The 26,024-nt window shown below is 45.2% G+C and overlaps 1 protein-coding gene across 2 annotated transcripts; it reads left to right on the forward strand.

The window, feature by feature from the left end:
• The first annotated feature begins 849 nt into the window (after positions 1-849).
• Positions 850-26,024, forward strand: FAM222B (family with sequence similarity 222 member B). Of its 2 annotated transcripts, none has more exons than XM_026048003.1 (2): positions 850-870; positions 23,929-26,024. In XM_026048003.1, the coding sequence occupies exon 2, from the start codon at positions 23,946-23,948 to the stop codon at positions 25,488-25,490; it is 1,545 nt and encodes a 514-aa protein (XP_025903788.1). In that variant the 5' UTR covers positions 850-870; positions 23,929-23,945; the 3' UTR covers positions 25,491-26,024. The 2 variants fall into 2 exon arrangements, with proteins under 2 accessions (XP_025903788.1, XP_025903787.1); XM_026048002.1 differs by lacking the exon at positions 850-870 and adding an exon at positions 18,638-18,765.

A 26,024-nucleotide genomic window follows, 5' to 3' on the forward strand; every position in this document is an offset into this window, starting at 1 on the left:
CATCCCCTAGTCCATTTGCTCTTTTATCACTGCGAGGTGCTTGGAACTATTTCCGTGTGTTGTTGTGTAATTAGCAATGCAGATCCAGACTCTTTTATTACACTGTGGTTAATTTTTTTCTATTCTGTTAGCATTAATAGTGACTGAAGGTCAAACTTCTCTTATGTAAACTCGGAATATTTGCAGGATGCTTAGTGGCAAGGTGATTAATCCTGGTGGTCGGAAAGGGACGTCCAGGCAAATGAACGGAGATCAGAGCCGGTACTCGGGAGCCTGGATCACGAGTGGGAAGACGCTGGGATTTGCACCAGGATGAGCTCCTTATGGATGAGCTGTGCCCTACCTCTTCTAGCAGTTTCTGTCCAGGAGCAGCCCTTCCCAAAGCCCCTGGAGAGGGGCTCCTGCTATTCCATGCTTTTCTTTCTCCAGACTCTTTTGCAGCAGAGCAAGAGGAGGCTCCTGCATCCACCGCTGAGCTCCCATTCCTCCCTGTCCTACCGCGGCCTTGGGCTTGCCGAGCAAGGACGAAGGGCGGGAAGAGCTCGGCAGGACAGCAGCCTTCCCGGTGCTTTCAGATCCAGGTATCCTCTCTCTCAGGAGCTCCGCACCTGAGTGCTGGAGCTGCCGCTGTGCTCGCTCCATGGTGCCCATGGAAGGGCTGGAGGCACCGCCAGCTCTAAAGTCACTAGAGCTTGGCTCTAAAGTCACTAAAGCCACCGTGTTGCCGAAACCAGCCCGTCCCCATTGCGACGAGACCTCTCATTATCCACTGGGATCCTGAAGCCTGTTGCAGGGCAGCTCAAAATACTGCCTGCAGAAATCTTGCCACCGTCTTCTCCCTTGCATCCCACTCCTCCGGGCAATGATAAGGTCGGTGATATAACAGCCTCGGTGCCTACTGGCTCGTGAATTTTAGTTAATCCTATTGATTTTTAATAGAAAATTAGTATTAAAGTTACATCCTTTCAACGTGACTTTTCCTACATGTAGAACAACTCCTGATCTGTGTTCCCTTTGGAGCGCAAGGGGAGACGCTGTATCCAGCAGGGCCTGGTTTGACAGCTCAAGTGGAGCAGGATTTGGAGCTAGGGAGAAATGTCTTTTTAACTGTAGGATTGTCACCTTTAGCACTGCAGTAAGGCTCAATCTGCTTTAATGATGACAAATTCTGCTTGGATTTGACGTGTGTGTCTGTAAAAGTTGTGCTTTGCAATCAGCGCGTGCCACGCTGCTTGTAGAAACTTCTGGAGAACTGGATTTCCAGCTAAATGCATAAAACAAGTGTGTGCTGTATGTCAATTAACTTAGGGTGGACCTGGCAGTGTCTAGTGGGACGTGTCTAGAGCTGAGCATCACTTTTATAAGGACTTCAGCAAATATTGAAGTGATTTGGTGGTTTGTATTAGTGAAAAAGCGTATTTTAAAATACTGTTTTAATGAGAAGCTGCTAATGCAGGGCCGTGCTCGGGAGTTTACGGCCGCTCCAGCTCTGCTGCAGTTTATGTTCTGTAGCCTCCAAATGGTGAACTTGAACCGGGAGGATCCGTCCTGGGAGCTGATCATATCTTTCCCGTTGAGATAGGTTCTGGGAAAGCCGCATTCCTTCGCTCCTGCAAACATTTTTAATTGTTTTTTCTTTTCTTTCTCCCAGCCTCCGCCTGATATTATCTTGCAGGCGAGCGTTGCGTCATATTTGCTTTCTTCTCTCTACTGGGAAGTCAGCTAATTGCTTTTACTTTTTAATGGGCAGCGTTGGGGAAGGCTGCTAGCTCTCAAATGTAGATGAGCAGCGCGGCGCCTCCTCAGCCTCTCCTCAAGTTTTGAGAGGCAGTTAGTAGAAGGCAGGCACAGATGGTCGCCACTTAGGCTTGGATTGGGTAGGAGCCACAAAGTTAGGCAGTGTTTTAGACTTTCTCCTAACACACAAGCTCCCGGCTCTGCTGTGCCTTGGATAGAGACACGTCTATGGGAATACTCAGCCAGGCTTGCCTTACGAAGGCGTATTATGTGGTATTAATTATTCATGGTCAGTTTAATTCTTCTTTCTTGCATATTTAATTGTAATAGCCTGCTGTTTGTCACAGTGATTTCCCAGAAGAACCGTCCACCAAAGGAAGAGCGTTCAGGTAGAGCGTCTTAAATATGTCCATGCTGATCTGCGTTGTTTAACTTGGGAGCAGAACAGGATATTATCACATGTGTCAGGTGGGGAAACAATTATGCAAAATCATGATTTCACCTAATCTTTTCAGCTCGTTCTTCAAGCTGCAATAGGTAGGTTGATTTTCGCTGGCGACGTTTACATTCGACTTGCTTATTTTATGAGCAAAAATACCTGAAAGGAGGGAGGATGTGACATTTGTTTTCTTCTCTGACAGGCAGAACCTTTATCAAAGATTTCAGAGGTACAAATCAATTTCTTTTGGAAGTTGCAAGAAAGAAATAAGATTTCTATTGATTTTTTTTTTCTTCCAGTGATCAGAATAGCAGTGGCAATGGTTGTGTGATTAAGATTTTTTTTTTCCCTTTTTTTTTGGTGACTGGGATGGGCTCTTAGTTCTCTCCATGCGAGAAAATATTGGAGACGCGGGTACTGCAAATGCATTTGCAAATTGAGTTGTATTATTGTAGTTGTGGAGCTCGTAAGGCGCTTGATGAGACAGAATCCCTCGTGTTCAGAGAGCAGGATTGTTCCCCGAGATTTACTGTAGGAGCCTGAACTTCTGCAAAATCTGTTTACAGTGAGTCTGACACAGAGGATAGAGGACACAGTAGAGACCGTTATCTGTTTACTGCGCAGATAAGGAGGAGGACTAGATTGCTGGCCTGTTTCTGAACTCTGCTTAATGAATGGTTGCTAGGCAAATTGCATCTCAATCAGTTTAATCCTCAAGATGTCATTTACAGGTCTGCCCTTTGTGAGGGCCACAGCTCCGCGCTTGCAAAACTCTACAGGGCAGAAATTGCCAGCAAAGCAGCTTGGAAAAGCTGGGCAAAAATTCAGGCTGCATGTGCTGCCGAGTGGCCCTCTTTGAAGCTCCGCTTGTCACCGGGCCATCATTTCGTGGGCCTGGACTAGGGGAGATATTCAATGATGGACAGGAGACAGCGGCATCATTAGCACCTCTTCTGGATCAGCATGGCATCCAGCCCAACTCTTTGGCGTTTGATTAGCAGGAAAGAAAACATTTCTAAATGGGGACCGCACTGCTGTCTTGTTGGAAAGTATTTATTTTTGCCGGCTTTGGCTCAGAGTCCGGTGTGATTTTTGGGGGTGTATGTGCAGGGGTGTGTGTGTATGATTAAATTCAGCAGTTGAAAGCGAGAGGTGCCATTACCTGCCCGAGGACAGGAGACGAGGACTCACCCTATCAACAAACCCTGAAGCTGAAACCAAACAGTTGGGGGAGAGCATGGGGTTGTTCTATAAAGTGCCTCTAAACTTCAGTCTCATGGACTTTCTCCCTCAGAACCAACAGAGAACCAATTAATTACACATGTCGGTATGTATTACCTAAATATATAAATATATAGCTCACGATACACTGCAAAGGAAGAAGTTACCTAGTGTGGTTAAGCTTTAATGGTCTTTGAAAAGAGAGATGACAGCGTACTTGTTTTTATTGCTTTTTTGCAACAGGGATTCATCGCCCTGCAGTAAAAAACACTGTTCTTTGCATGACTTCACCTTCCTTTAGTGGGAGATGCACCATCCTTAAGCCATCTGTGACAGGACACGAAACACTGAACGCCAACTGGAAAAGGCTGGACGTGTTGAATTGCTAAAGACATATTAGAGCTGCTCGTGGTTGCTGTGTATTGATAGGAAATGGGCTTTGTGTGGCACAGTTATTAACAGTGCATACGAACGTGCAGCATGCGAACTTTGCAGAACTTGCGCTGCAAGGGTTTGGATATATGCTGCGTTTGCATTATTCGGAAATACTACTACAATCTTAGTACAAGATCGTATGAAAATATGGCCTTTTTTTCATAACGCTTATGCAGAATATTCCAACTTAGTCACCAGCAAAATGGCAGTGGCGCTTGCATCTTTGCACCGCAGATAGCGAGAGGACTGTTGAACAGAAGACGACTTTGTGATCAGAGAGTGCTTTTCATGCAAATGAAGATTTTATTACATGCTGCTGAATCAGGGGCTTGTGTAGGGAGTACAGCACAGAAGTGATACGATCACTTTGTCATAGCTTGAAATTTTGCCCAGAGTGTCTTTCAGATCGCTGTAACAGGCAAGAAACATTTTTGTTAAGGGCACTGCTGTAACTGATATATTTTGCAGGCAGGATTTTTCCTTCGTGGTGCTTTTGGGCTGCAGGATCTGCCGCATGTCAAGAGCCTCTATTGCAAAGCACCAAGGAGCTGGAATGTGCTGGAGACCTTGTGGGGTAGCAGGGTCTTCAAATCCCCTGTTGCTGATGGGATCCGGCGCCTGCCCCTGCCCGAGTGGAAACAGAATCTCCTCTTTCTGGCAAGCTGGGAACTGTTAGCCTTGGCTGTCTGTCCTTGCAGCTGGGATAGCCTGATACTGAGTCATCCGGGGCTCTGAACACTCTCTCCTCCTCACATGGCTGTGTTTTGCTGCAAAGAAAACCCTTACAGCGATGGCTCCACCACTTTTCTTCTTATCTTTAGTGGTTGCTATCGTCTTTCCCACTTCCTTCTTTCATGCTGAGAAGCAGTTTGGTTTAATGAGGGCTGCTGTTGCCACTTAGTGAATGCACACGCGTAGCTACACAGGTATCTAAATTTTCCCCTACAGATGGGGAGTATTCAGCATCCTGAAGTGACCTTGGGAAAAGTTCTCACTTCTATGACTTTTCCCTCCACTTCTCTCCCTTGCAGCAGAGCAGCTTTCCCTGCAGAGAAGCATCTTCGCGTTGGGAAATCTGCCCTCTCTTTTCTTCTTTCCAGAGGCATTGTCAGCGCAAGTGCCAAGACACGTCGATTGACGTCTGAATATTCTGCTCTTGCACAATCAAGAGGCATTCAAGAAAAAAAAAAGGCAAAAAAAAAAAAGGCAGAATGAAAAGAATTTTAAGATTTAGGACTGAGGTTTTTGGGCACTTTTTCAGTGCAGTTTGGAGCAATCTTGTGGGGTGGATCCAAGGCTTCCTTCGTATGTGATGACCCAGTGCACATGTGTTGGACATCCATCGAAATGGATAGCACGGGAGCAAGCAATATCCTTAGCAGCCATCAAGTTTCATAGTGGGGCTGTTTGTACTTAGAATTTTGATCTGCAGATCTAGAAGTAAGAGCTGGTTCTCACTTTTATGGTCACAGATTCTCATCCTTTCTCCTCAAGATACCTTTTTTAATTACACAAATTCCTGAAGAGTTTCAGAGTGGTAGGATGGAACCTTCTTACTGTTTTTTTCACATGAAAATTATCGTAAGGGTTATTAAGTGTTAAAATCTGGTTTATGCTGGTTCCGAATTTCATTTTAAATAAACATCTGGAGAGCTTTTTCTCTCATGTGCAAGACTGTTGTCAGCCCCGCTTGTTAAAATGACAGCTGCCAATTTTTTTTGTTCACAAGGAAACACTTTAAAAATCGTTGGGATTCTGGGTGATGTATTAGTGATATGCAGAGAGCTAGATTGTTTTAGCCTAGAGCTGATCTAAAATAGTTCATTCTCTATAGTTAGAAATTTCCACAAGCATGCAGCCTGGCAGATATTTAAAATCCTTTATATTACAAAACATGGTTCTATAGGTGTCATTTTTTTTTCCTGTGCTACAAGGCTGCTGCCCCTGCTTGCACGTGTACTTTGGCAAAGCTTCGTTCTCCCAGGGCAGACATGTATTAGCGGGGATGCCCCATTCCTGGGAAATTGCCTTTTAGTCACTTTTCACACAGAATCCCGGGATGGTTGAGGTTGGAAGGGACCCCTGGAGATCATCTAGTCCAACCCCAACACCCAGAGCAGGTGGCACAGGGCAGCATCCAGGCGGATTTGGAAGATCTCTGGAGAAGGAGCCTCCAGAGCTCCCTGTGCACCCTGTCCCAGGGCTCTGTCACCCTCAGGGCTCCTCCAGAAGACTCCCAGTTTACCAGAATCTCACAGCCAGATCCATGGAGCAGCATCACAGGGGGAGTAATAAGTTATTTACTGAAATAGCCGTTGTGTTTTGGATGTTTTCACTCATTTGGCAGCAGCTTACTCCTCTGCTCTTCACTGGAGACTTAAAATATGTGCCCTTGGCTGCAGCCCTGGGTACGTGCTTCCTGTGGCTTTCTTCCTCCCAAATGGGTTCCTGTTACTCTTTGGCAGACTCTGAAGCAGCCGTCTGTGGTGACGGTGTATTCAGAGCTCGAGTGACTTTCCCTCTTTATTTTCTCTCTTTATTGATGTTTGCATGAGATCAGCTGGTCCTGCATTATATGTGAGGCAGTTAGACTTTAGGCTGTAGGATGCAATTTCTTTCTGTTTGCTTTTTCCTTCGCTAATTGCTTTGATGAGATCAAATAGAAAAGCGTTGCTTTTGAGTTTCTAGGTTTGTAATTCCAAATTCCACTCTTTCGATATGCTCCAGCAGCCTGGACCCGAATACTTCCTTTTTTTAGTGCAAAACAGCAGCGTGTTTTGCACCTTTCTGTATCAGCAGTTACAATCTGCGCTTGCTTTTATCTGCATCGAAAGGCAAATGGAAGAGAGGGAGGCGCTGCGGAAATGGGAAGCAGGCTTACGTGTGCAATGGAGATGCGTAATCCCGAAATTCAAGCCAACACATGGGATACAGAACAATTGCTGCATTGGATATTCATAGCCCATAATTCCAGGAATGTGACTTTAGATTTTAGACTTTGAGTTATCCACTAAAGGTTGGTTAATCCCCCAGCAGTTAATACCAACATGAAATGCTCTGTGGTGTCAAGCCTTTCCTCCCAAATGCTTTTATTTGTTTTTTTTTTTTTTCCATATGTCAACGACCAAAGCAATACTCAACTTGAAAAATTAGCATTTAGACGCTCCAAAGCACTTGATTTTTGTCTGCTTTGTGAGCAGCTGAACGCACGTCCGAATTAAACTGTGGAGACGCTGCCTACCGGAGTGCTCCCGAGTGCCGCTCCGGAGCGAGCCGAGGTGCGAAGGCTCCCAGCAGAATCACGAGCACCGTCCAGTGCCCAAAAACCACAGCCCTACCTTCACTTCTGCAAAAACACGTCTGCAAATATCCTGCCGGACTGCACGGCAGGGCTGAGGATCCCGGCTAAGCCATAGATCATTCGCTGTGTCTTGCTAGATGAGCTCTGCTTGGTGTCGCCTGTATCAAAATCAGAACCCTATCTGATGGCATTTTCAATTTTGTGGTGTGCATTACGTTTTCCGAGCAGTGCTTTAAGCCAAGTGCATGTTTCGGTGTGCATTAAGGAGTCAGATGCAGCTATTCAGAGCAAGCTGATAAATGACTTTTCATTAAATGTCTGAGTGCCGAGGGGGTTAGTATGTGTTCCAAGAAAAAACACATTAATTACAGCTTCTGGAGAGCATTTATCAATCAAATAGTTAAAAACAGTATTAACGCAGTTAATTGAAGGTTGAAAATGCACTTTTTAAATATATTGACTTTAGCTGCTAGCCTGGTTACTCACGGTTGGCAAGATGAATTGTCTGAAATGAAAAGCCAGCAGCGGTATGGGGCTTGCCTAAGTGGCTTGCTTCTGTTTGAGGGTTTGCTTGACCAGAGACTTGCAGAGCCTTCAGAGGTTTCTGCTGCCTTTTGCTCTGCAGTGCAGAGCGGGTGTCAAAACTGCTCGTGGCTTTTACAAGGCAGGGTTTGGGGAGCTCGAAGTTGTAAGTGCAAATTCGTTCGTGCGCTACCTGCGGCAGAGGTGCCGCCGCAGACGCTGCCGGGGCGATACCCGTTCCTGTTTTCCACCCACCCAGCCAGGTTGTGTTTACCGTACAAAGGGACGTCTCCTTGGCTGTAGCGCAGTTCCGACCACAACTGTGTTAAATGTTCTTGTGAAATAGGAAAGCTTCGGTGAACGTGAGCGTGTCCTGTGGCTGCTGAAAGAGGGAGAGGGCTCGGGAATTGGCTTTGCTCGCCCTGCAGACTGAGCTCCCTGGCTCTTGTGGTGTGCAGAGCTTTTGGAAAGGTCTTGCATGCTCCTCTTGGCTTCCCTGTGGCTGTTCTGAACTGTCAGCAGTGAAACCTTCTTCTAAAGGCTGGTGGGAAGATGCTTTCCACCAAGAATAGCAGCTTCTGGCCCATCTCTTTTGCATTCATCTGCTTTGCATTTTTTGCTGGTAGGTGTTTTATATTTGTATTGCAGCTCCTGTTTGGGGTTCTCGGAGCATTTTTTATCTTTACGGTAGCCCTCTCAGTGTCTCCAACTAAAGAAACCAGAACTTTTAAATAATGAAATATGGATTTAAGGGTTGATGTGTTCCGGGCCTGGCGGGAAGCTATAGCACTGCAAGGAACCAGACACAGATCTCAATTTTGCAGCTTAATTAAAAATCCCCTTTGTAAATAAATTGCTACAATTCCACTGTAGGTGAGACCTTAATCCAACGTCGAGATAGCTAAATACTAAAAAAATCAACCAACAGTGTAATTGTACAGGTCAGAATGGTACACGTACGTAACCCAAAAAACTGGAATTCACACCCTGCATATGGCTGGCTTTAAATGTGCAAAAAGCACAATAACACCTGTTCTGGTAAGACTGAGTCACGGTTTCTCTTAAACAAAACTGAATTCCCGTATTTGTATGAAGTATAATGCATTCTGCCTAATCCTCATTTGCAAATATTTCTCATTTTCTGTGGAATCTATTTTTAAAACAGGACTCGAAACATATTTCCCAGTGTCTAACAAATGCCTGGCTTGTTGTCAGTGTCTCACATATAGATAAAATTCATTCCAAGTTAGCTCTGAAAGCACTTAAAAAAAAAAAAAAAAAAGAAAAGAAATCAGCTCGCAAGAAACAAAAGAAGATAGCTTCTTTCCTCCTTGGGGAACTCCCATATTCTGTAACTTCTAATGAGATTTTAAAAGGAAAACCTGTCATTCTTCTGTCAGATTCAGCCACAAGGATTTCTGTAAGTCATGATCGCAGTTCTGGGCTTTTGTAGGAAGGGTGGAATGAGCGATGATGATGCTGGTGATCTCTGGTGCCACGGGAGAGGGGAATATCACGTGTTTCCTTTGACAAAGTCCCCTGTTTGTGGCAATGCATGAAAAGCTTCATTTCCAGGTCAGGAAGGCCCGTGGTCCGGGAGCTGAGTGAGGACTTGTGGATCCTGGCTGCGAGCGGGATGAGAAAACACTCGGCTCACGTGTGGCCTTGGCGGTAATATGAAGTCCTGAATTAAAACCTCTAGCTCGTAGGAGAGCTGCACGTAACCCTGGTACAGTCACGGTTGGATTGGGGTTCTCTCTGCTCTGGGGAGAGTCTCAACGTGCATTTTGTTCTCTTATCACTTAAGGGCAGGAGGAAGTTCTCTATGAGGATGGCGAAGGGCTTTGCTGGGGGAAATGTGTGGTTCCTCTGTGTGAGCAGCATCCGGTAACTTCATAATGGGCTCTTTTGGGGTGGCTTTGGAGGGAATTTCTCTTTACCAGCCTTCATACCTTCATGTTCTCCTAAAAACCCACTCTTATTTGTAAGTAACCACCTTGTCTTTCATCATAGCTGCTGTGACGTTATGGATGCAACCAGAGTACGTAGAAAGTGATTGTAGTTTATGCTGAAAATAAAGAGTATTACGAAAGTGATTTTAGTTAATGCTGAAAATAAAGAGTGTTTTTGAGGACGGAATGCTTATTTGCTCTTACCAGTATCTTGTTGAAGAAAGTGTTCTCTTTGTGATTATTATGGTAGATGGTAGAGTCTGTGTTGCGTTTTGAGAATGTGAATATCCTGGGCAAGTTGTGACTTTGATGCCTGTGCTATATTTACCTGTCCTGTGATCGTAGCTGCTGCAGGTTGCTAACTGTAGCATCCTCTGCTTCCTCTCCTAAATGACGGTGCAGATTTATGCACTGTGAAACGTAACTAAGATAATATCCCAGGCTGTCTCTTCACCTCCATTAGCCAGCCATGCAGGCTTAAAAACCTCAGAGTTCGAAGGAGAAAGAAAAATGCTTAAAGGTCAGTGTGCTTTAATACAGTGAAAATTCAGGGGAGGCAGGGAAAAGCTCTTCAGGTCACTTCTGAATACAACAAGAATTTCCTACTTCTTTCTGAAGTGCCCATGGTCCAAGCAGGGTCTCATCTCTCTCATAACTGACCACTAACATAGGAGGTTCAAGCACAGCCAGAAATTCCCCCTTTGAAGCTTTGGCCAGCCCTGCCAGCCACTCTGATTTCTCTTTTCTGCATCTTGCCTTTGCCTTAGAAGAGGGCTGAAACACCTGGCAAGACCTACTTAGGTCCATGTTGTCTATCAGCTCCTGCCACATTTCAAAATCGGGAGTTAACTCTAAAAATAGGCTTAATAAGAGGGGACGGCTTTGAATAAAGTAAAATAAGCCACTGATTTGGGTCATGACAGGGAATTTTTATCACTGGTTCTCTCTTCCAGCTCAGCTTGCTTGAAATAAGGAATTCTGCTCTGTTTTGAAATCAAAAAAAGAGGAAAAGGGATGGCAATAAATAAATGGAATTTATTTAATATAAATTGTGCTCTGTTTCCAGTGCTCCCTTAAGCTGCTTGCAGGATTTTGACCTTGCGTGTGCCATGCGATCAGTCAAGGTGGTATTGAATGCTCTGCAGTTTTTAATTTATCTTCGCAGGATTCTTCAAAACTGTCAGCCAGGGCTATCCGGTAAAGAAGGAGCAACTGTGGCCTCGAGTGATTAAATGTCTTACCCGAGATTATGTCAGGAATTTGTGGTGAGCCAGATATTTCGCTTGGTCTCCTCCATCATAGGCTAGCTCCTCAATCATGAGACCCGTTGTAAATTTGGGCAGAGAAATGAAAAGTCTGTGAAAACGAGGGCTGGGCAGTTTCTGTCCGTTTCGGAGTGGTTGTGTGGCTTCGCTAATGTTTGCAAAGTGCTTTGATCCGCTTTGGCAAAGGGCAGAGTGTTAATAATTAAAATTGGAAGGAAGTTCTGGAGTCGCGGAGGGGCTGACGACCGTTTTCTGGTCTGTTAGTTAACAAAAATGCAAAATATAAATGGGCGAATCAGCAGGAATTGAGTTTAACGCTCCCTTCCCCCAACCACCTGCACGGGCTGAGCACAAAAAGCAGCTAATTGTCTGTCTGTGGAGATGAAAGCAGCCAGTCCCAGAACAGGAAAGGCTATTGAACTTTATGAAGGTGCTAAATTATCACCATTGAAAAGCTTTTGAATTAGTATCGTTGCCTACTCAAAAAGTGCATTATTTGTTCCCCTGCTCGCAGTGTTTGGGGGTTCATGGAGCATCGTTCTGCGCCGGGAACATTCTGTTTCCGCCCGCGTAATTGCCGGGTCAGTAAAACCCAAACTTGTTTGCCAAACTCTGCACCTTGCTGGGGTTTGGTTATTGTTAAAGGGACTATTTAGTGAGGACAGGCCCCGTTAATGGCTTTATTTTGGCCCCGCTAACTAGCTGTTCTGCAGTGATTTGCAGCGGGCAGCTCCGTGTTTGTCCACTTTACTGCTAGCGGTTTCATTTGCAAAGTGCAGGCAGGAGCAGGCTCCTTGCCAGCAACAGCTTCATTCAGATTAGGGCTTTAGTTCAATTATGTCCAATTAACTTTTATTGCAGATAGCGGTGATAATTACTTGCAAGTCAATTTTTTGGCTGTGGTTATCCCAAGGCTAAAGGCTGCGCTTGATGGATTTTAATAACTGAAGTGACGTATAGCTTTTCCTATTTTTTCCCCCTTCTTTAGGCCTCAATTAGACGAAAGGTCAGAAGCAATGTAAAAATCCATCTTACAATTAACGCCAACTGTTTGGCTCTACAGCAGATGTGTAGAATTATGTTTAAAAAATATCTTTCAGGACCAACCTAAACAAGGCTTTTTAAGCCCCAAGATCCTAACCTTGAGCTTGTTGCCGCTTTATCCAGAGCGTGACTTTGATGGACCTCATGTCACGTATGGTACCTGCCTGTATTTGAGCTGAGAGCTGTGGCTTTGGCTTTTTTTTTCTTACTGCATTAAATTCTGCATAAAATAGCTAAGCAAGGGCCTTTGGGAGCAGCCTTTGGGCATAGGGAGTGTGATAGGAACAATATTCTATGTAAGTTCTGTTACCCTGAAGCCTTGCCAGGTTGTTCCTTGTTGAGATTGTTGTCCTGGCTGGGGGATAAGAGCGGAGCTGCCCGATCCCTCCCGGAAAGCAGCCCGTGCATTTGAATTCTCTCTTTGCCTTCGGTCCAAACTGTTTAATTTTGTTGCCTGAGTAACGTTATAAATGGAGGTCAGACTAGAAGGTGAAACGGTTTACAAGCAAAATCATAGTTAATTAAACTGCGGGAAACAAAAATTGATTTTGATGGGAACTGTTGCAGGGAGCTCCAAAGGGTCCGTGTGATCTCAGCCCGCCGAAGGGACCTGCGCGCGTAGGTGCTGACAGGGCACTTCACTCCATACAAAAGGCGACTTTCTATTGTTCCGTGCTCCTATTTATTTACCCCCAAATGCACTCGAGGCTATTGTGATTTATTGCCACTTCAGAAGACTACCTCTCCGCACATTATTTTGCAGCTTTCCATTTATAAAGCATTAAAGGATGCGATACCAAGCGGTGATGAATGCGGCGCTGGCTTAGTAATTTTTTATAGGAAGCAGTCAGGTTTCTCTCTGCTTTCCAGCAGTCCTGCATAAGTGGAGATTCAGGTAAATGCCTCCAAAAAGGGAGTGTTAAACGGCTAGAGAAGAAGAGGTTGCCTGCAAGATCAATCAGCACTGTCAGCCCAGCACTGTTCCCCTATCAAGCAAGACATGGCTGGAGAAATGATACTGGACGCTGAGGTAGGCAGGAGGTTCAGCATGTGCACTTGACATTAACATTTAAAAAAAGCCCTAGATTTTAGGTTACTTTGGGAGAGGGAAAAGGAATGAGTCTCATTTGGTCTTGAGCAGCCTGCCGGGGGGTAAATGAGACACTGAGTTTCCCTTGGAGCATGAAAATTGGCCCGGATTCAATTATGTTTCCTGGCAAGCTCCTATAAACATTTGTACCAGGGCAACTTTACAACCTTCGTTGGGTTTTGTTTTCGTTTGCAGCATTTCTATATGCTGAACTCGGAATGCGTGGCGCGTGGTTGGGGTTTGCCATAGGTGCTGTCCAATGATTACGGAATTTCACGTGGTTGCCCGCTGAATAATAAGGAGAAGTGAAGCACATCAGTCAGCCCGAAGTGCTTAACAACCCTCGCACGGCTTACGGGACCCCAGGGTGCTGGAAACTTGGAATAGTTGGGAGCTTTTCTTTTGTGTGGGAAGCTGCTCCTGCTTCCTCTCATCCCGGAGCTTTGTGAAGGAGGCTGCAGTTAATCTTGGAATTTCAACCATGCGTGTTTACTTCTATGAATCTAACTTTAGACTTCACCAGCTTGCTTTCGTCTAAACCAGCTCCCTTTTCCGTATCTCACTGGCCAGGGATGGCTGGTGGGGAGGATTTCCTTTGTGCTCAGCCCTTGAGGCCTCCCAAGAGTTTCAGCCACTGCTGTATTTAAACACTTGGCAATAACTCTGTGTGGTCCGTTTATATAATGATAAAACTTGCGTTAGAGTATTGCAAGTTTCCCTGCTGTATCGGGTTGCTCTGCATCTCGGGTTTACTACGGGTTGCAAAAGTCTCCCTTGGTCTGGGGAGTATTTGGTCTGGCAGAGACGATATTAAACCTTTGATATCAGCTGGAAAATAACACACAATTTTTAGGAAATGTGTTTAATGCCTACAATCATATGTAGCTAAATCTGGTTCCTAGGTGTGCAGGGAGGGTTTTCCTATGCTGTGGGTAAAGGTGAGTTTTGGAGTCCTCCCCCTTGACCTGGTATCTTGGAAAATCCGTGCAGGATACACAGTGCTGCCAAGAGCAAAAAAATACACGGAGATGAAGGTAAGGCAGAACACAACAAATGGAGGGATTTGTAATTATCCCCAAGCCAAGCACTGTAAATCCCTATTACGTTTAACATGTTTTGATTCAATAGCACTAAATCTTAGGAGAAAAAAAAACCTACTTCTGCACGTAAACAAACTAACCCTTTTGTAGCGGGTCCTGCAGTACCTGTGCTATTAGATTATATCCTACAGCCAGATAAGATTAAAATTGCTTCAGAGAGGGCCATTTATTTATTTATTCGAACGATTGCTTTTCTCTAGAAATGCCTTTTTTTTTTTCTGTGCATTTCCAAACTTCTCGTACTCCAGACAGAGCTCATTATGCTGCATTTGGTGGCACACAGAATCCTGTCAGAAAGCAATAAAACTTAATTTGCCCGTCCAGTAGAACAAAATTAATGACGGTTTCAGAGGCGCCCTGCGCTGCTGGCTGCCCAGGCCTCCCCAGGGCAGCTCGGCCTCCAGGTTGAGGCTGCCGGGGTTGGAGGCCGGCGGTAGCCAGCCCGGCAGGAGGCAGAAGGAGCTCAAGGTCTGAGCCAGGACCGTCCCTCGGGCGGCCCCGCGGGGCTTTGCAGGTGCTGGTGCCCACACAAGTTGCAGCCACGGAGCCAAGTCCGTCCCGGTGAGAATTCTCCACGCGCCGGGTTCAGTTTTACCCGCTGCTCTGGACTAATTAGGAGCAATAAAAGCGAACACTGACGAGGGTGACGGGCTGAGCGGCTGCCGTGCCTGGAGCCCGAGCTGGTGACCCGGGGCTGTGTGGAGCAACAATCTAGTGCTTTCCTTAATCCCACATATGGTTAGTGCAGAGGATTTTAGTTCATTTTAACCGTGTGTGATTTCTCTGAATCTGCTGCGTTAGTTCATGCTGAAGATCGTTCAGGACAGGAAAAAAGAAACCAGGTGCTGCGTATCTTACAGGGAATAACTGGTAATTTCTAATCAGAAGTAATGGTTTATTTGTAAAGACAGTAAAAAAGCATTTGTTTTCCAAGACTGTGATAAAGCTTTGGGAAAGCTATGCTAATTTTATAGAGAATAAAAATTGGAACAGGATATTAATTATAATAAGGAATTCAGAGATAGCATTATGGTCAGCGTTTCTGTTTCTATATAAGTCCAAATTTCTTTTTTTAATGCTTAGCAGTGACCTAGATGATGCCAATTTGATTATTGCAAATCAGGCTAAGGGAATCATTTTATGCTTCCACTTAAAATAATTTTTGTAAGTCACATACTTCCTTGAAAATTATTATCGTCACCCCAGTCTTTTATGAACCTTTGGCATTGCCCAAAATGATTATCCGCCTGGGGGAACAACTCCCCTTTATGGCTCTCTCTAAAATACTACCCTCCATATCGGAGATAAAGCAGAATTCTGACTTCTGTAAATATGTGTTTTGACCTTCCAGGAAATGGGGCTGTCTTATCAGAGAAGCCTGGCTCTTCTCGGTTGAAAGCCCTGACCACTCTTAGCCACTTATTCTCTCTCCTAATGTGTCATTAAGCTGTTTATTGCGACCTGAGTGGCACCAGTGGCACTTTATGCACACGAGTCACGATGTTCCCACTCTAATGAATGCTGAGGACCGAGCAGGTGAGCAAACCCAGCATCTCTTACGGTAGGAAATGCTGCTGGTTCAGCCCAAGAGCACCTTTATTGCTGTGCTGCACAGTTGCTTTTCGCTCTTTTAGGTCGGCACACAAAGCGGTCATGGGTTCAGTAATATTTTAAGCACGCACGGCTCTTTTTTGGCCATGCAGTGATGTAATGCAATCCCAGACCGGCATCAGACCTCAGGAAAGGTTGAATTTGATAATACTCTGATCTGATGATTTTGAGACTACAGTGAAGGCTCTTCATTTGGCCTGTCTGCTTTTCACTGAGAAGTAGGTCTTGGTTTTGCGGGTCTTCTGGAGCTGATTAAAAGAGAAGAAAAGGAAAATGCAATTTTTTTTTTTTTTTTTTTTTCCTGCTGACTCTTAGTGTTTGTGCTGCTTACTCAGATAAAGCTCTGGCAACTTCAGTGTTTTTGTCTCCTGATGAAAAGGAGTTGGATTCTTGTCTTGTCTTTTGGGTCTTGCTGGGCATAGTTTGGGTAAGAACCTGCTGCCCGCAGAATGTTTGCAGTGATTTCACTGAATACAACATCCTTACAGTCGTGAATAAAGCTCAACTGTAAAGGACAAGCAGTTTTTCTGTCCCTAGAGCAAGCCCTTTAAGTTGTGAATGTGTCAGGACATCAGCGTTTGTTTCTGAATACCTCCTGAGAGACTGAGCGAGCTCCCCCTCTTACAGAATGTAAAGAGAAAACCCAGATTTAGGCTTGGAGATCTTACAGCCATGAATGTGGGACTTCTGGCAATGCAAATAGTTCCTATGGCCTGGTGATTAAATGAAGAATGAATGTAAAGTAATTCTGTTGTGGGGTCCAGCTGCCTGGTGGGATCAGCTGCTTGGATTCTCCCTCAACTCTCTGACGAGCCGTTAATTGCAAGGGATAATGTGAATGAGGCCGGTGAACAATAGCTCAGGGTTAGCAAGCTGGCTCTTGGGGTCCAAAATTACTTGTACTTGCAGGTCACGCTGGCACCCAGCTTGCTTGGTCAACACAGCTTGGTCCGAGAGCATTTATTCCATGAAGATGCAGGTATTTTCATGAATGAGCATTTGCCCAAGGTTTCTTGGTGGTTGCTTTGATCACCTCTTGCATACTGAACTGGGAGACACAGGTAAACACCAAAGCTAATCAGTTGTATATGAGGAGTAATTGCTGCTATATGGGTAAGACCTTAAGTCCATTCACTTTGGTGTCCATTTTCCTTGAGAATTCTCACTTGTGGCAACGATCTGAGATTAGGCTTGGAGCTCAAGGCTCCAAAACCTCTCTGCAGAGCAAAACCAGCTTTGGGATTTGCAGCAGAAATACGAAGGCACTTGTGCTGTCCAGAACAGAGTCTTAAACTTTCCTGCCCGGGGTGTAGTTGGCTCTTAAAGGTGAAAAGCGTCGCGTGGTTTTGTGCAGTGCTAAGCAGGACGATTCCTTTGAAAGGCTCCTCTGCAGGGTTTCTTCAGCCCTGGCCCCTTTGTCAGTCTCGAGCTTTCTGCTTCACCTGGTACGATCTTTGAAAGCCTCTCCAGTTGTTTTAATTAGGCTTTGTGAAACAATGACTAAAATTAAACTGGTCTGTAATTTCTGTCGTCTTCGATCCGTTCTCAGTTTCAGGGGTACAAAGTCCCGAGTTGTTTCTAAGTTGTTCTTTAGGCATCTTAGCAAAATGGGCATTGATGCTTGCAGCGATCCAGGCACGAGGAGAAGCCAACTGATTTCTCCAGCTTGCTTAAACCACCTCGTTTTCCAAAGCTTTCCCAAGTGCTCGTGGTGACCTGTGTCTTGTGCAGGTCCCAAGAGCTGCAGGAAAGGGGATTTGAGTAGGGGGTTGGACCAGATGACCTCTAAAGGACTCGTTCCAGCCAAAATTTCCCTGTGATTGTAATCCCAGGAATGTTGGGAGACTTGGAGCCAGGGGTAGCTTTAGCCGCTGGAAACATCCCCCTCTCCCCTGCCTTGTGTTCATAAGCTGATGATGGGATTTGAGGCTAGCTGCACAGTGTATACATATATATATATATATATGTATGTATATACATATATACATATATATATATATATATATGGATGCTTTAGTGCTTCCTGCATTCGTGTTGAGGTTTAATTCCATCAATTCTGAACCCCCGGCACGCAGGATGGAAGAGCCCCTGCAATTCCTTGATGGAGGAGCCACGTCTTCCAGTTTATCTGCGGGCTGCTCAGATAACTGACGGCTTGTGTAAAATAAAGGCAGTTGTAGCCATTCATCTTTCACACTAATGGGCCACAGAAATTACAAGCTGGAGCATGCAGCTTAATCTTGCCACAAGGCAAAGTGCTGCATCCTTGGCCTTCAATTTATGCATGCTGTGCCTTTTTATTAAATGTAACAGAGCAGTTGACAGGATTTTTGCAGCGAAACGGCTTCTGCTCTACCTGGTAGATAGCCCATGTATTTCAGTATGTAGTAAAATGAACCTTGGTGGGTTCTTTACCATTCCTAACAACTGTCTTTGACTCTGGAGGATGGTTACGGATTGTCCTCTGCGTCTCAAACAGCAGAGTGAGAAAGGAATTCGTTACACTTTATTTTTGAGGCGTGTTAATGACACACGTCATAGAATTATTACGGTTGGAAAAGACCTTCGAGATCATTGAGTCCAACCGTGAACCACGGGATGTTCAAGGTTGGAAGGAACCTCTAGAGATCATCTAGTCCAACCTTCCTGCTCAAGCAGGCACACCTAGAGCATGTAGCCCTTCAACACCATCCTGCTAAACCGTGTCCCTAAGTGCCTCATCTACAAGGTACAGATGACCCACTTGGTCAAATACTCCCCTTGCACACAGGAGGTTGCCGAGGGCGGCGTGGAAAGGGCCCAAGCAGTGGCCGTGCATCTTGGCTTGGTCAGGCCTTACCCACCCAGGTGGCCCTTTGCCTCTTTCTTTTCTGTGTTCCTCCTTGTATTATAACTTTGAATTGTCTCTCTGTTGTTGCAGTGTGCAGAGGAGTGAATGGCCCATGTTGTGTTAGTGCCTGTCTGCCATGCTGGCCTGTCTGCCAGGACCAGGTGACCTCTCCTTTCAGCTTCTTTCTTACACGCAGATGAACACTGGACTTCAGAAATGTGAGTGACGTTTTGTCTGCAGGATGTGGTTAACTGTTAAATCTGGCCCTGGTACAGCTGGGAATTAAACATGTCGGATACAGTGGAAAAAGCTGCTTAATGTCAGAGTCTTTGTTTTGTTTGCCTTCAAGGCATCCATCACTCGTGGCTATAAGAACTAGTTAGGAAGCTCCAGGTCTGTGCTGCAGGCTCTCCCCACCCTCCCGGCCTTATAAAGGTAAATTTTAACCCTAGCAAGACCAAATGCAAGCAAAGTTTCCGTGAGATTCTTGCCTCCTTGCTAAAAATATTTGGTACCGATAGTGTGGTAGCTGACTCACTTCTTAATGCAACTTCTTTTTTTTTTTTTTTTTTTTTCCTGACTCTTTCATTTCTATGAAGTAGAAAGTAATAAATATCAGCTCAGGCTAATTCAGACCTGTTAAGGTCAGTCCTGTTGTTCTACCTAGCTGGGGCACATAGTGCAGCTCTTAGTGATCTAGCCCAAATTACTAACGTTCACAATTCCTGTCTTCTTTCTGCTGTCTCTTTGGGGCATCTAAAAATGTCTGCAGAGTACTTGTAATAATTCCTTTTTGCCTACTTCAGTGAATTCTTTTCTGATGGTTGTACTGGTATTTTAAGAAGAACTCGTGCTTGGGAACATGTGCCTATTTGCTAGCGATTTTTTAAAATGCTGCTCTTGTCTTTGCTCATTCATCACTGAAGTTGCACCCTGATTTCGTCTAGCTGACATTTGAGCAATGCCAAGGTTTATGCTGAAGATCTGTGTTGGTTCTTAGGGCTGCAACTTGTCGCTTACATTTGAAGTGGACATGGGGGAAATTTCTGGACCTTCGGTTTCTTGATAGAATCATTGATACTCTTGAAAATCGAGTAATTTACGCTCCAGTTACAGCTAAGTGGTTCATATGTTAAGATTGGTGTCCCAGGACTGAAAATATCTACGATAATATTAAGGCTTCTGCACCTACCAGGAGTGACCGATGTTCTTCAGGCACAATCGTGTGCTCCTCCACAGCACAGCAGTACAATTTATGACAACCCCATGGGCTTGTAATTGTAATAACACTTGTGGTAGATGGAAAACTCTCCACTCACACTTCATTAGATGGCACGAAGGTAGGAATTCACCCCTTTTCCCCTTCCATTTCCAGTTGTGCTGTCCAAAACACACCGAAATACTCGGAAGATGGTCTGTGGCTGTGAGAAACAGGTTCTTGCATTACGTAAAGTTTCTTCAGCAGGTTGGAAAGGATTCTGACAGAGAAAGCTGACCCAGTCCTTTAGGTTTGTGTGAGGGTCGTTGTGCATAATTGGGGTATTTGTTAGCCTTGCACCTCGCAGGGCAACATGCTGCTACCCGGGCAGCTTTTTAACCCGAGGTGCTTGCCAAGACCTGCTCATCTCTGTGCTGAGAGCATTGCCCCGGCTTGTTTAGGGAAGAGTTTAAGGTGCTGCACTTAAAAGAATTGAGGACATGGAGTAGCTGGCAGGCACTTGCTGCTGGGTAATGCTCAGCTGTGCCACTTTGCTCTGATGTATCTGGGAAACGGAGCTGCTCGCGCAGACCTGGCCCAGCCCTGCTGCAGATGTGTGTGAGATTCATCGGTGCAGTGCTCTGCATCCCACGTATGCGCAAGTAGTCTCGCCCCTGGCCAAAGGCAAGCTGCGGTAATGAGCGTTTTTAATGAACAGTGACTTGTGACTTTTGATTGGGGGTTGGAAGAGGCCCTTAACAGCACCGTTTCTGCAATGAAAGCCACAGAACCCCCCCCCCCATAGCCTTTATCCAGTCTCTTGCTATTTGTATTAATAATTTGTAAGTTTAGTTTAGTAATTAGTAAGTTTAGTACTCTTTTTTTCATGCTTAAAAATCCACACTACCTCAATTATCTTTTTGTTCTCTTACCCACTTCCAAATAACATTTTTTTTCCTTAAGATGGTCTGTGAGGTAGTTCCACAGGCAAATACACAAATATTTTTCCTTTCAAAATTGACCACTGCCCCCATATTGATATTGCATCCTTTTTTTTTTTTTTTTTTTTTTTTCCAGTGAGCCAAACATAAATCCCTGAAGTCAATCAGGATGCTTGAGGCAAGTCTGTCCGGGCAATTTTTTAGCTGTGGTTGGATATAGCAGCAGTACCTGAAGGCCTTGGAAGAAAAAGGTTGATTTGTTTTGATAGGGGCACAAAGTCAAGACGAAAGGGTTTTTAGTGGGGGAATTAAGAAGGAGAAAAGCAGGCTGAGAGTGAAGACTGATTTGTCAACTAAAATTAACTGTTTTCTATTAAAATTAAGTATTTTTCTATTAGCTGTTTTCAGGGCTCTTTCAGTAAAACCCGTGAGAACCTGGCACAGTTGAGGTGTTTATGCAGGAGATGGACACAGCTGCTCTTGGCTTGTACCAGTGCAGATGCTCTGATAAGGGTATAAATCCTGACAGCCTGCTTATACTTTATTTAATTTTAATGAAAACTTCACCATAAGCAGTTTCAAAAGCTGTGGGGTTTAAAGCCTTAATGTAAAAGGCACTTAAGAGGAGATGTTACATCAGTGCTGAGGCGAAGCAGAAAAATATATCTCATCCGACAACAAAAATAGCTCCGGTGTGGTGCAACACATACCAGGATGTGAACAGATGAATTGATTGCCCTGGTATCAGCCGGAGCGTGAACTTGGAGCTCACCAGTTTATTGGGGTAATTGCTCATGTGCATCGCTTTACCCTCCAGACAGCATGAAGTCACATGAGGCAGGTTACTTTGCAGCCCAAGTACTCTGTCTTGCATGTACCTAAGGGTGGTTTTGTGGAGCTCATCCCATAGCTATTTTATTTTATTTTATTTTATTTTATTTTATTTTATTTTATTTTATTTTATTTTATTTTATTTTATTTTATTTTATTTTATTTTATTTTATTTNATTTTATTTTATTTTATTTTATTTTATTTTATTTTATTTTATTTTATTTTATTTTATTTTATTTTATTTTATTTTATTTTATTTTATTTTATTTTGATGTCATTTGTTCCTCCGCCATTCTCCTCATCATTTAATGTCCCAATGCAGAATTCATGGCCACAAATGGTGCCCATATACACCGTTTTCTTCCAGTCTGTAGTAGCTGTTTTTCCATTCACTTAATTAGCTGACCTAATTGTTATTTATTGATTCGTAGGATATTCTTGATCACCCTTGATGCCTTTCTCACAATTTTGTGTTACCCGTTTGAGTCGTTGAGCCTTGCATATGGGAACACTAATGAAACACAACATCTGTAAGTGTCTCGGGACAAATACATCACCCTGATCAGGCATAAGCAGAAAGACTGAGTCAGTTTGTAAGAGAAAAGAAGAGAATTCCACATTTTGATGTGAAAATGGTCACATAAACCATAATATAGAGAAGATAAGGGTTCCTTTGTCCAACATCGATGGCTCTTTTCCAGTAGTGCGTTGCACCGGTCATCTGTTTCATCTATAGAAGCTACCTGCCTGCCATGGAAGATGCAGGGGACAGGAGCAGAAGGATATTTAGGTTAATACTGAATTAGTGTGTCCTCAGATAAAGGGAGAGGATGGTGCCTGCCAGTATTTAGACAGCACAGCGAGAGTAAGAATCTAAATGGCACCGTGGTAGGTGCTTTGCTGGAGATGAACACAGCCTGCTTGCAAAGCTTTCCATTTCACAGAAGATATTTTTGATATTTCTATAATTATCTTTCCTTTGGATATCTGTGCTGTTTTGTACTTTTTGGCCCTTCCTTTCTGAAAGGGGGCTCTCTCAGAGAAGTGGGGATCTCTGTTGCATGTGAAGACAAGAAGCTACGAGACGCCAAGGCAGTGATGAAAAGATGGTTTGTCCTTAGGCTTTAGCGGTATCCAGGAGCCTTTTAGAGGCAGTTTGCTTAAAAAGGTGCATTTTTGGATGGGCCATTTGCCTGGCAGCATCAAGCTCTGTATGGAGCACTTAGATTTTCCCAGGTCGGAGAGCCACACGCAAGGCAAGAGCTGGAGTTTCCTGCTCTTTCCACCCAGCAGTAGATGCCACGGAAGGCTGAATGTTTTAGCAAAGGTGACGGGCACTTTTTTTTTTTTCAGTGAACTGTTTGCAAAATGAAGGGGGGGAAAAAAAAAAAGAGCAAAAGCAAAATCGGATTGTCAAAGCTGCAAGCCTGTATTTGAAGATAATAAAATCACTTCTAAAGAAGCAGTCTTACGGAGTTAAGCAGCATAGCTGTGGTAAGGAAACAGCCCAGCTGCCTGCTAGGAATAAGATTATAGGTGCAGAGGCACAAGCTTTTCCCTTGATTTCTGAAGATCTTTCCAAAAATATACATGGGACCCACTGCTGTTCAAGCATGCGGGCCAGGTAGGTATCTACTAAATGGGAGTATATGAAACTCCTGCTCTGTCCTCTGTCTCCGGGGGAATAGTAGGATCCTAGTATCAAATGGCAAGATTACATGCCTGTCTCTCAGGATTAAAAACGTACTGGTTTTTACTTCAGGACTACTGCACTTCAGTAATTGCAAGTAATAAAATATTGCCTGCGTAGACTCCTTTTATTTGCTACACCTGGACTAACAAGGGCTTGCTAATGGACAAGAGGACACTCGGTGCTCTCCCATGTCAGCAGCTAGAAGAGAACTGAAATTTAAAGGGTGGTTTCAGCTGAAGAGCTTTGTTTGGTGTCACCTCAGCATTACCTGGGTTCAGTGTTTAATTCATAACTCCTCTGGTTCTTGAATTAGACGCGAAAGATTCTGAGAATGGCTCGAAGAGCTACCGGGAGGCAGCCTTAAATTAAGAGAGTATAAACTAGCCCAGCAGCGCAAGCAAGAATAAATATTGCAAGCTGGAGACGATTCGATGTCTGTAACGTGTTCCTTGGTTTTGTCCAGCTGTAAACAATGAGAACATTGGTTTGGTTTTGCCCCCTTAGGCAGGTCTCGCCTTAAGTTGAATTGGGGGTTGTGTTGGAAGGCAGGTAATAAAAGGAATGAGGAAGCTGCTGTCTGATCTGCTGCTCTGGGCAGATGAAGCTCTTGCTTCTTGATTCCCTGGAGGTTTTCTACCCGTGTTGTGTAACTTTCTCATCCTGAGGTTGATCCCTCGTTTCCCAGAGCCAGTATTGATAATTTTCCTTTCTCCGCAGGGGACACTACACAGAAAATGAGATCTGCACAGTATCCTACCCCAGCAGAATTGGATGCTTATGCTAAGAAGGTCGCCAACAATCCACTGACTATAAAAATCTTCCCAAACAGTGTCAAGGTTCCCCAGAGGAAACACCTTCGCCGTACTGTGAACGGACTCGATACTTCGGGCCAGAGGTACAGCCCGTACCCGTCGCAGGCCGCCACCAAGACAGGCCTGCTGGCGATAGTCAAGTCCCCAGCGAAAGGCGTCGTCAAAGACTTCGACGGGACGCGCACGCGCCTGCTGCCCGAGGCCATGATGAACCCCCCGTCCGCCCCGTACGTTGCACCTAGCACTTTAAGCCACCCCCAGGCGCTTGCTCGCCAGCAGGCCCTGCAGCATGCACAGACTTTGCCGCACGCCCAGCCTCTCCCCCAGCCTTTGCAGCACCCTCAGGGGATACCACAGCCACCAAGCTTACCGCACCACCCTCAGGGGATCCCGCACCCGCAGAGCATGCAGCAGCCGCAGGGCTTGCAGCATCCTCCGGCCATGGCACACCAGAGCCTGCAGCACCCCCCGACCCCTTTGCTGCAGCCGGGTTTACATGGGAGCAGAAAGCTGCCGGATGCAGACGCGCCGCCGAATGTGACCGTGTCTACCTCAACCATTCCCCTCTCTATGGCTGCCACCCTGCAGCAGAACCAGCCACCGGACCTGAGCAGCATCGTGCACCAGATTAACCAGTTCTGCCAGGCCAGAGCTGGCATTAGCACTACCTCAGTGTGTGAGGGACAGATTGCAAACCCCAGTCCTATAAGTCGCAACCTGCTTATCAATGCAAGTACCAGGGTATCTACTCACAATGTCCCTACACCCATGCCTTCCTGTGTAGTAAACCCTGTCGACCATGCTGCTGCTGCTATTCCTTCTGCCTCTGTTAATGTGCCCATGGTGAATATTAACAGGGTGCCGCCTGCGTACCAGAGCGAGATCAAATCGGTCGCGTGGAACCAGCACCAGCTTGCACATCTGCAGCAAATGTGCGGGGATGCTGCTGGGCCGGTTGGACTCGCAGGGAAGCACCCTCCGAGAGAGATTGCAGGGCAGAGTTTTCCAGGCAAAACAAACTACCCTCAAGAACTGTGCATGGGCCAGTCGTTCAACTTGAAGCCCCCCATTGAGAAGCCTACGCCTTCTCCACCTGTGAACGGGTTGCAGGGACCCTTGCCATATACTAACGGGCACTATTTCCAGCCCATCTGGAATAACATTCTGCCCACTCCCAACAGTGACAGCTCGGGGTCCCAGGACCTTGCCATGCCTTTCCACGGTGGACAGCCGACGGGAGCGCCGCTCGATTGTGCAGGGGGAACTCATTACAGAGCTGGAGCGGGGCCGGCCAGCCAGAACAACGTGATGCAGACCATGGATTACCTAAGCGGGGACTTCCAGCAGTCTTGCTTCAGAGATCAGAGCATGGCCGTGCTGGGAAAAGTCCATCGGCCTCCCATGAACCGAGCTCCCGAACCAACCGATAGTCGAAATCTTCATATTCAACACCCAGGGTATAGATAGGCTGCAGTCACTTTCACAGACAAAATTAGAGGTTTAGTCTTAATTTTAATTAATAAGCAAGGCGTTTTTAACTTGCAAACTTGTGTGATCATTATAATAGCACCCATTGGAAGACGACATACTGTATATTTAAGAGCTTTGCTTACGTGTTACCTATCTCCTTAATGCATCAGATATTTAACATGCCTTTTGTTTTGAAGAATTTCATCACACTACTTGGCACCCCGGCCGTGTCCTCACCGCAGAACCCCCTTTGTGCAGCTTTGGCCTTCTGCTTAGTAACTGCTTGCTTCACTGATGCTCCATTGCTGCAGGGTTTCACCGGTGCAGCTGTTCGCCAGCTCCTCCAAGAGCTGCCCGGTAGCCCGGCTGCTTAAATTTCCATCTCCATTTCCTCGGAAGATTAAGAGCAGCAGAATTTGTCAGGAAGCGGGGCTTATTTTCGACTCCAAAGCCCATTTCATTAATGCATTAAACATTGACCATTTGCACTGTCTAGAGGCCTATTTAATTGAACAAAAAAAAAAAAAAAAA

Source organism: Nothoprocta perdicaria, unplaced genomic scaffold, assembly GCF_003342845.1.
Source record: "Nothoprocta perdicaria isolate Ctin4 unplaced genomic scaffold, notPer1 scaffold_50, whole genome shotgun sequence".
Classification (NCBI taxonomy): Eukaryota; Metazoa; Chordata; class Aves; order Tinamiformes; family Tinamidae; genus Nothoprocta; species Nothoprocta perdicaria.

Coding starts and splice junctions, on each gene's coding strand:
- FAM222B (XM_026048002.1), top strand. CDS start 18,684: ATGCTGGCCTGTCTGCCAGGACCAGGTGACCTCTCCTTTCAGCTTCTT. Junction 18,766..23,928: donor GAACACTGGACTTCAGAAAT/GTGAGTGACGTT, acceptor CTTTCTCCGCAG/GGGACACTACACAGAAAATG.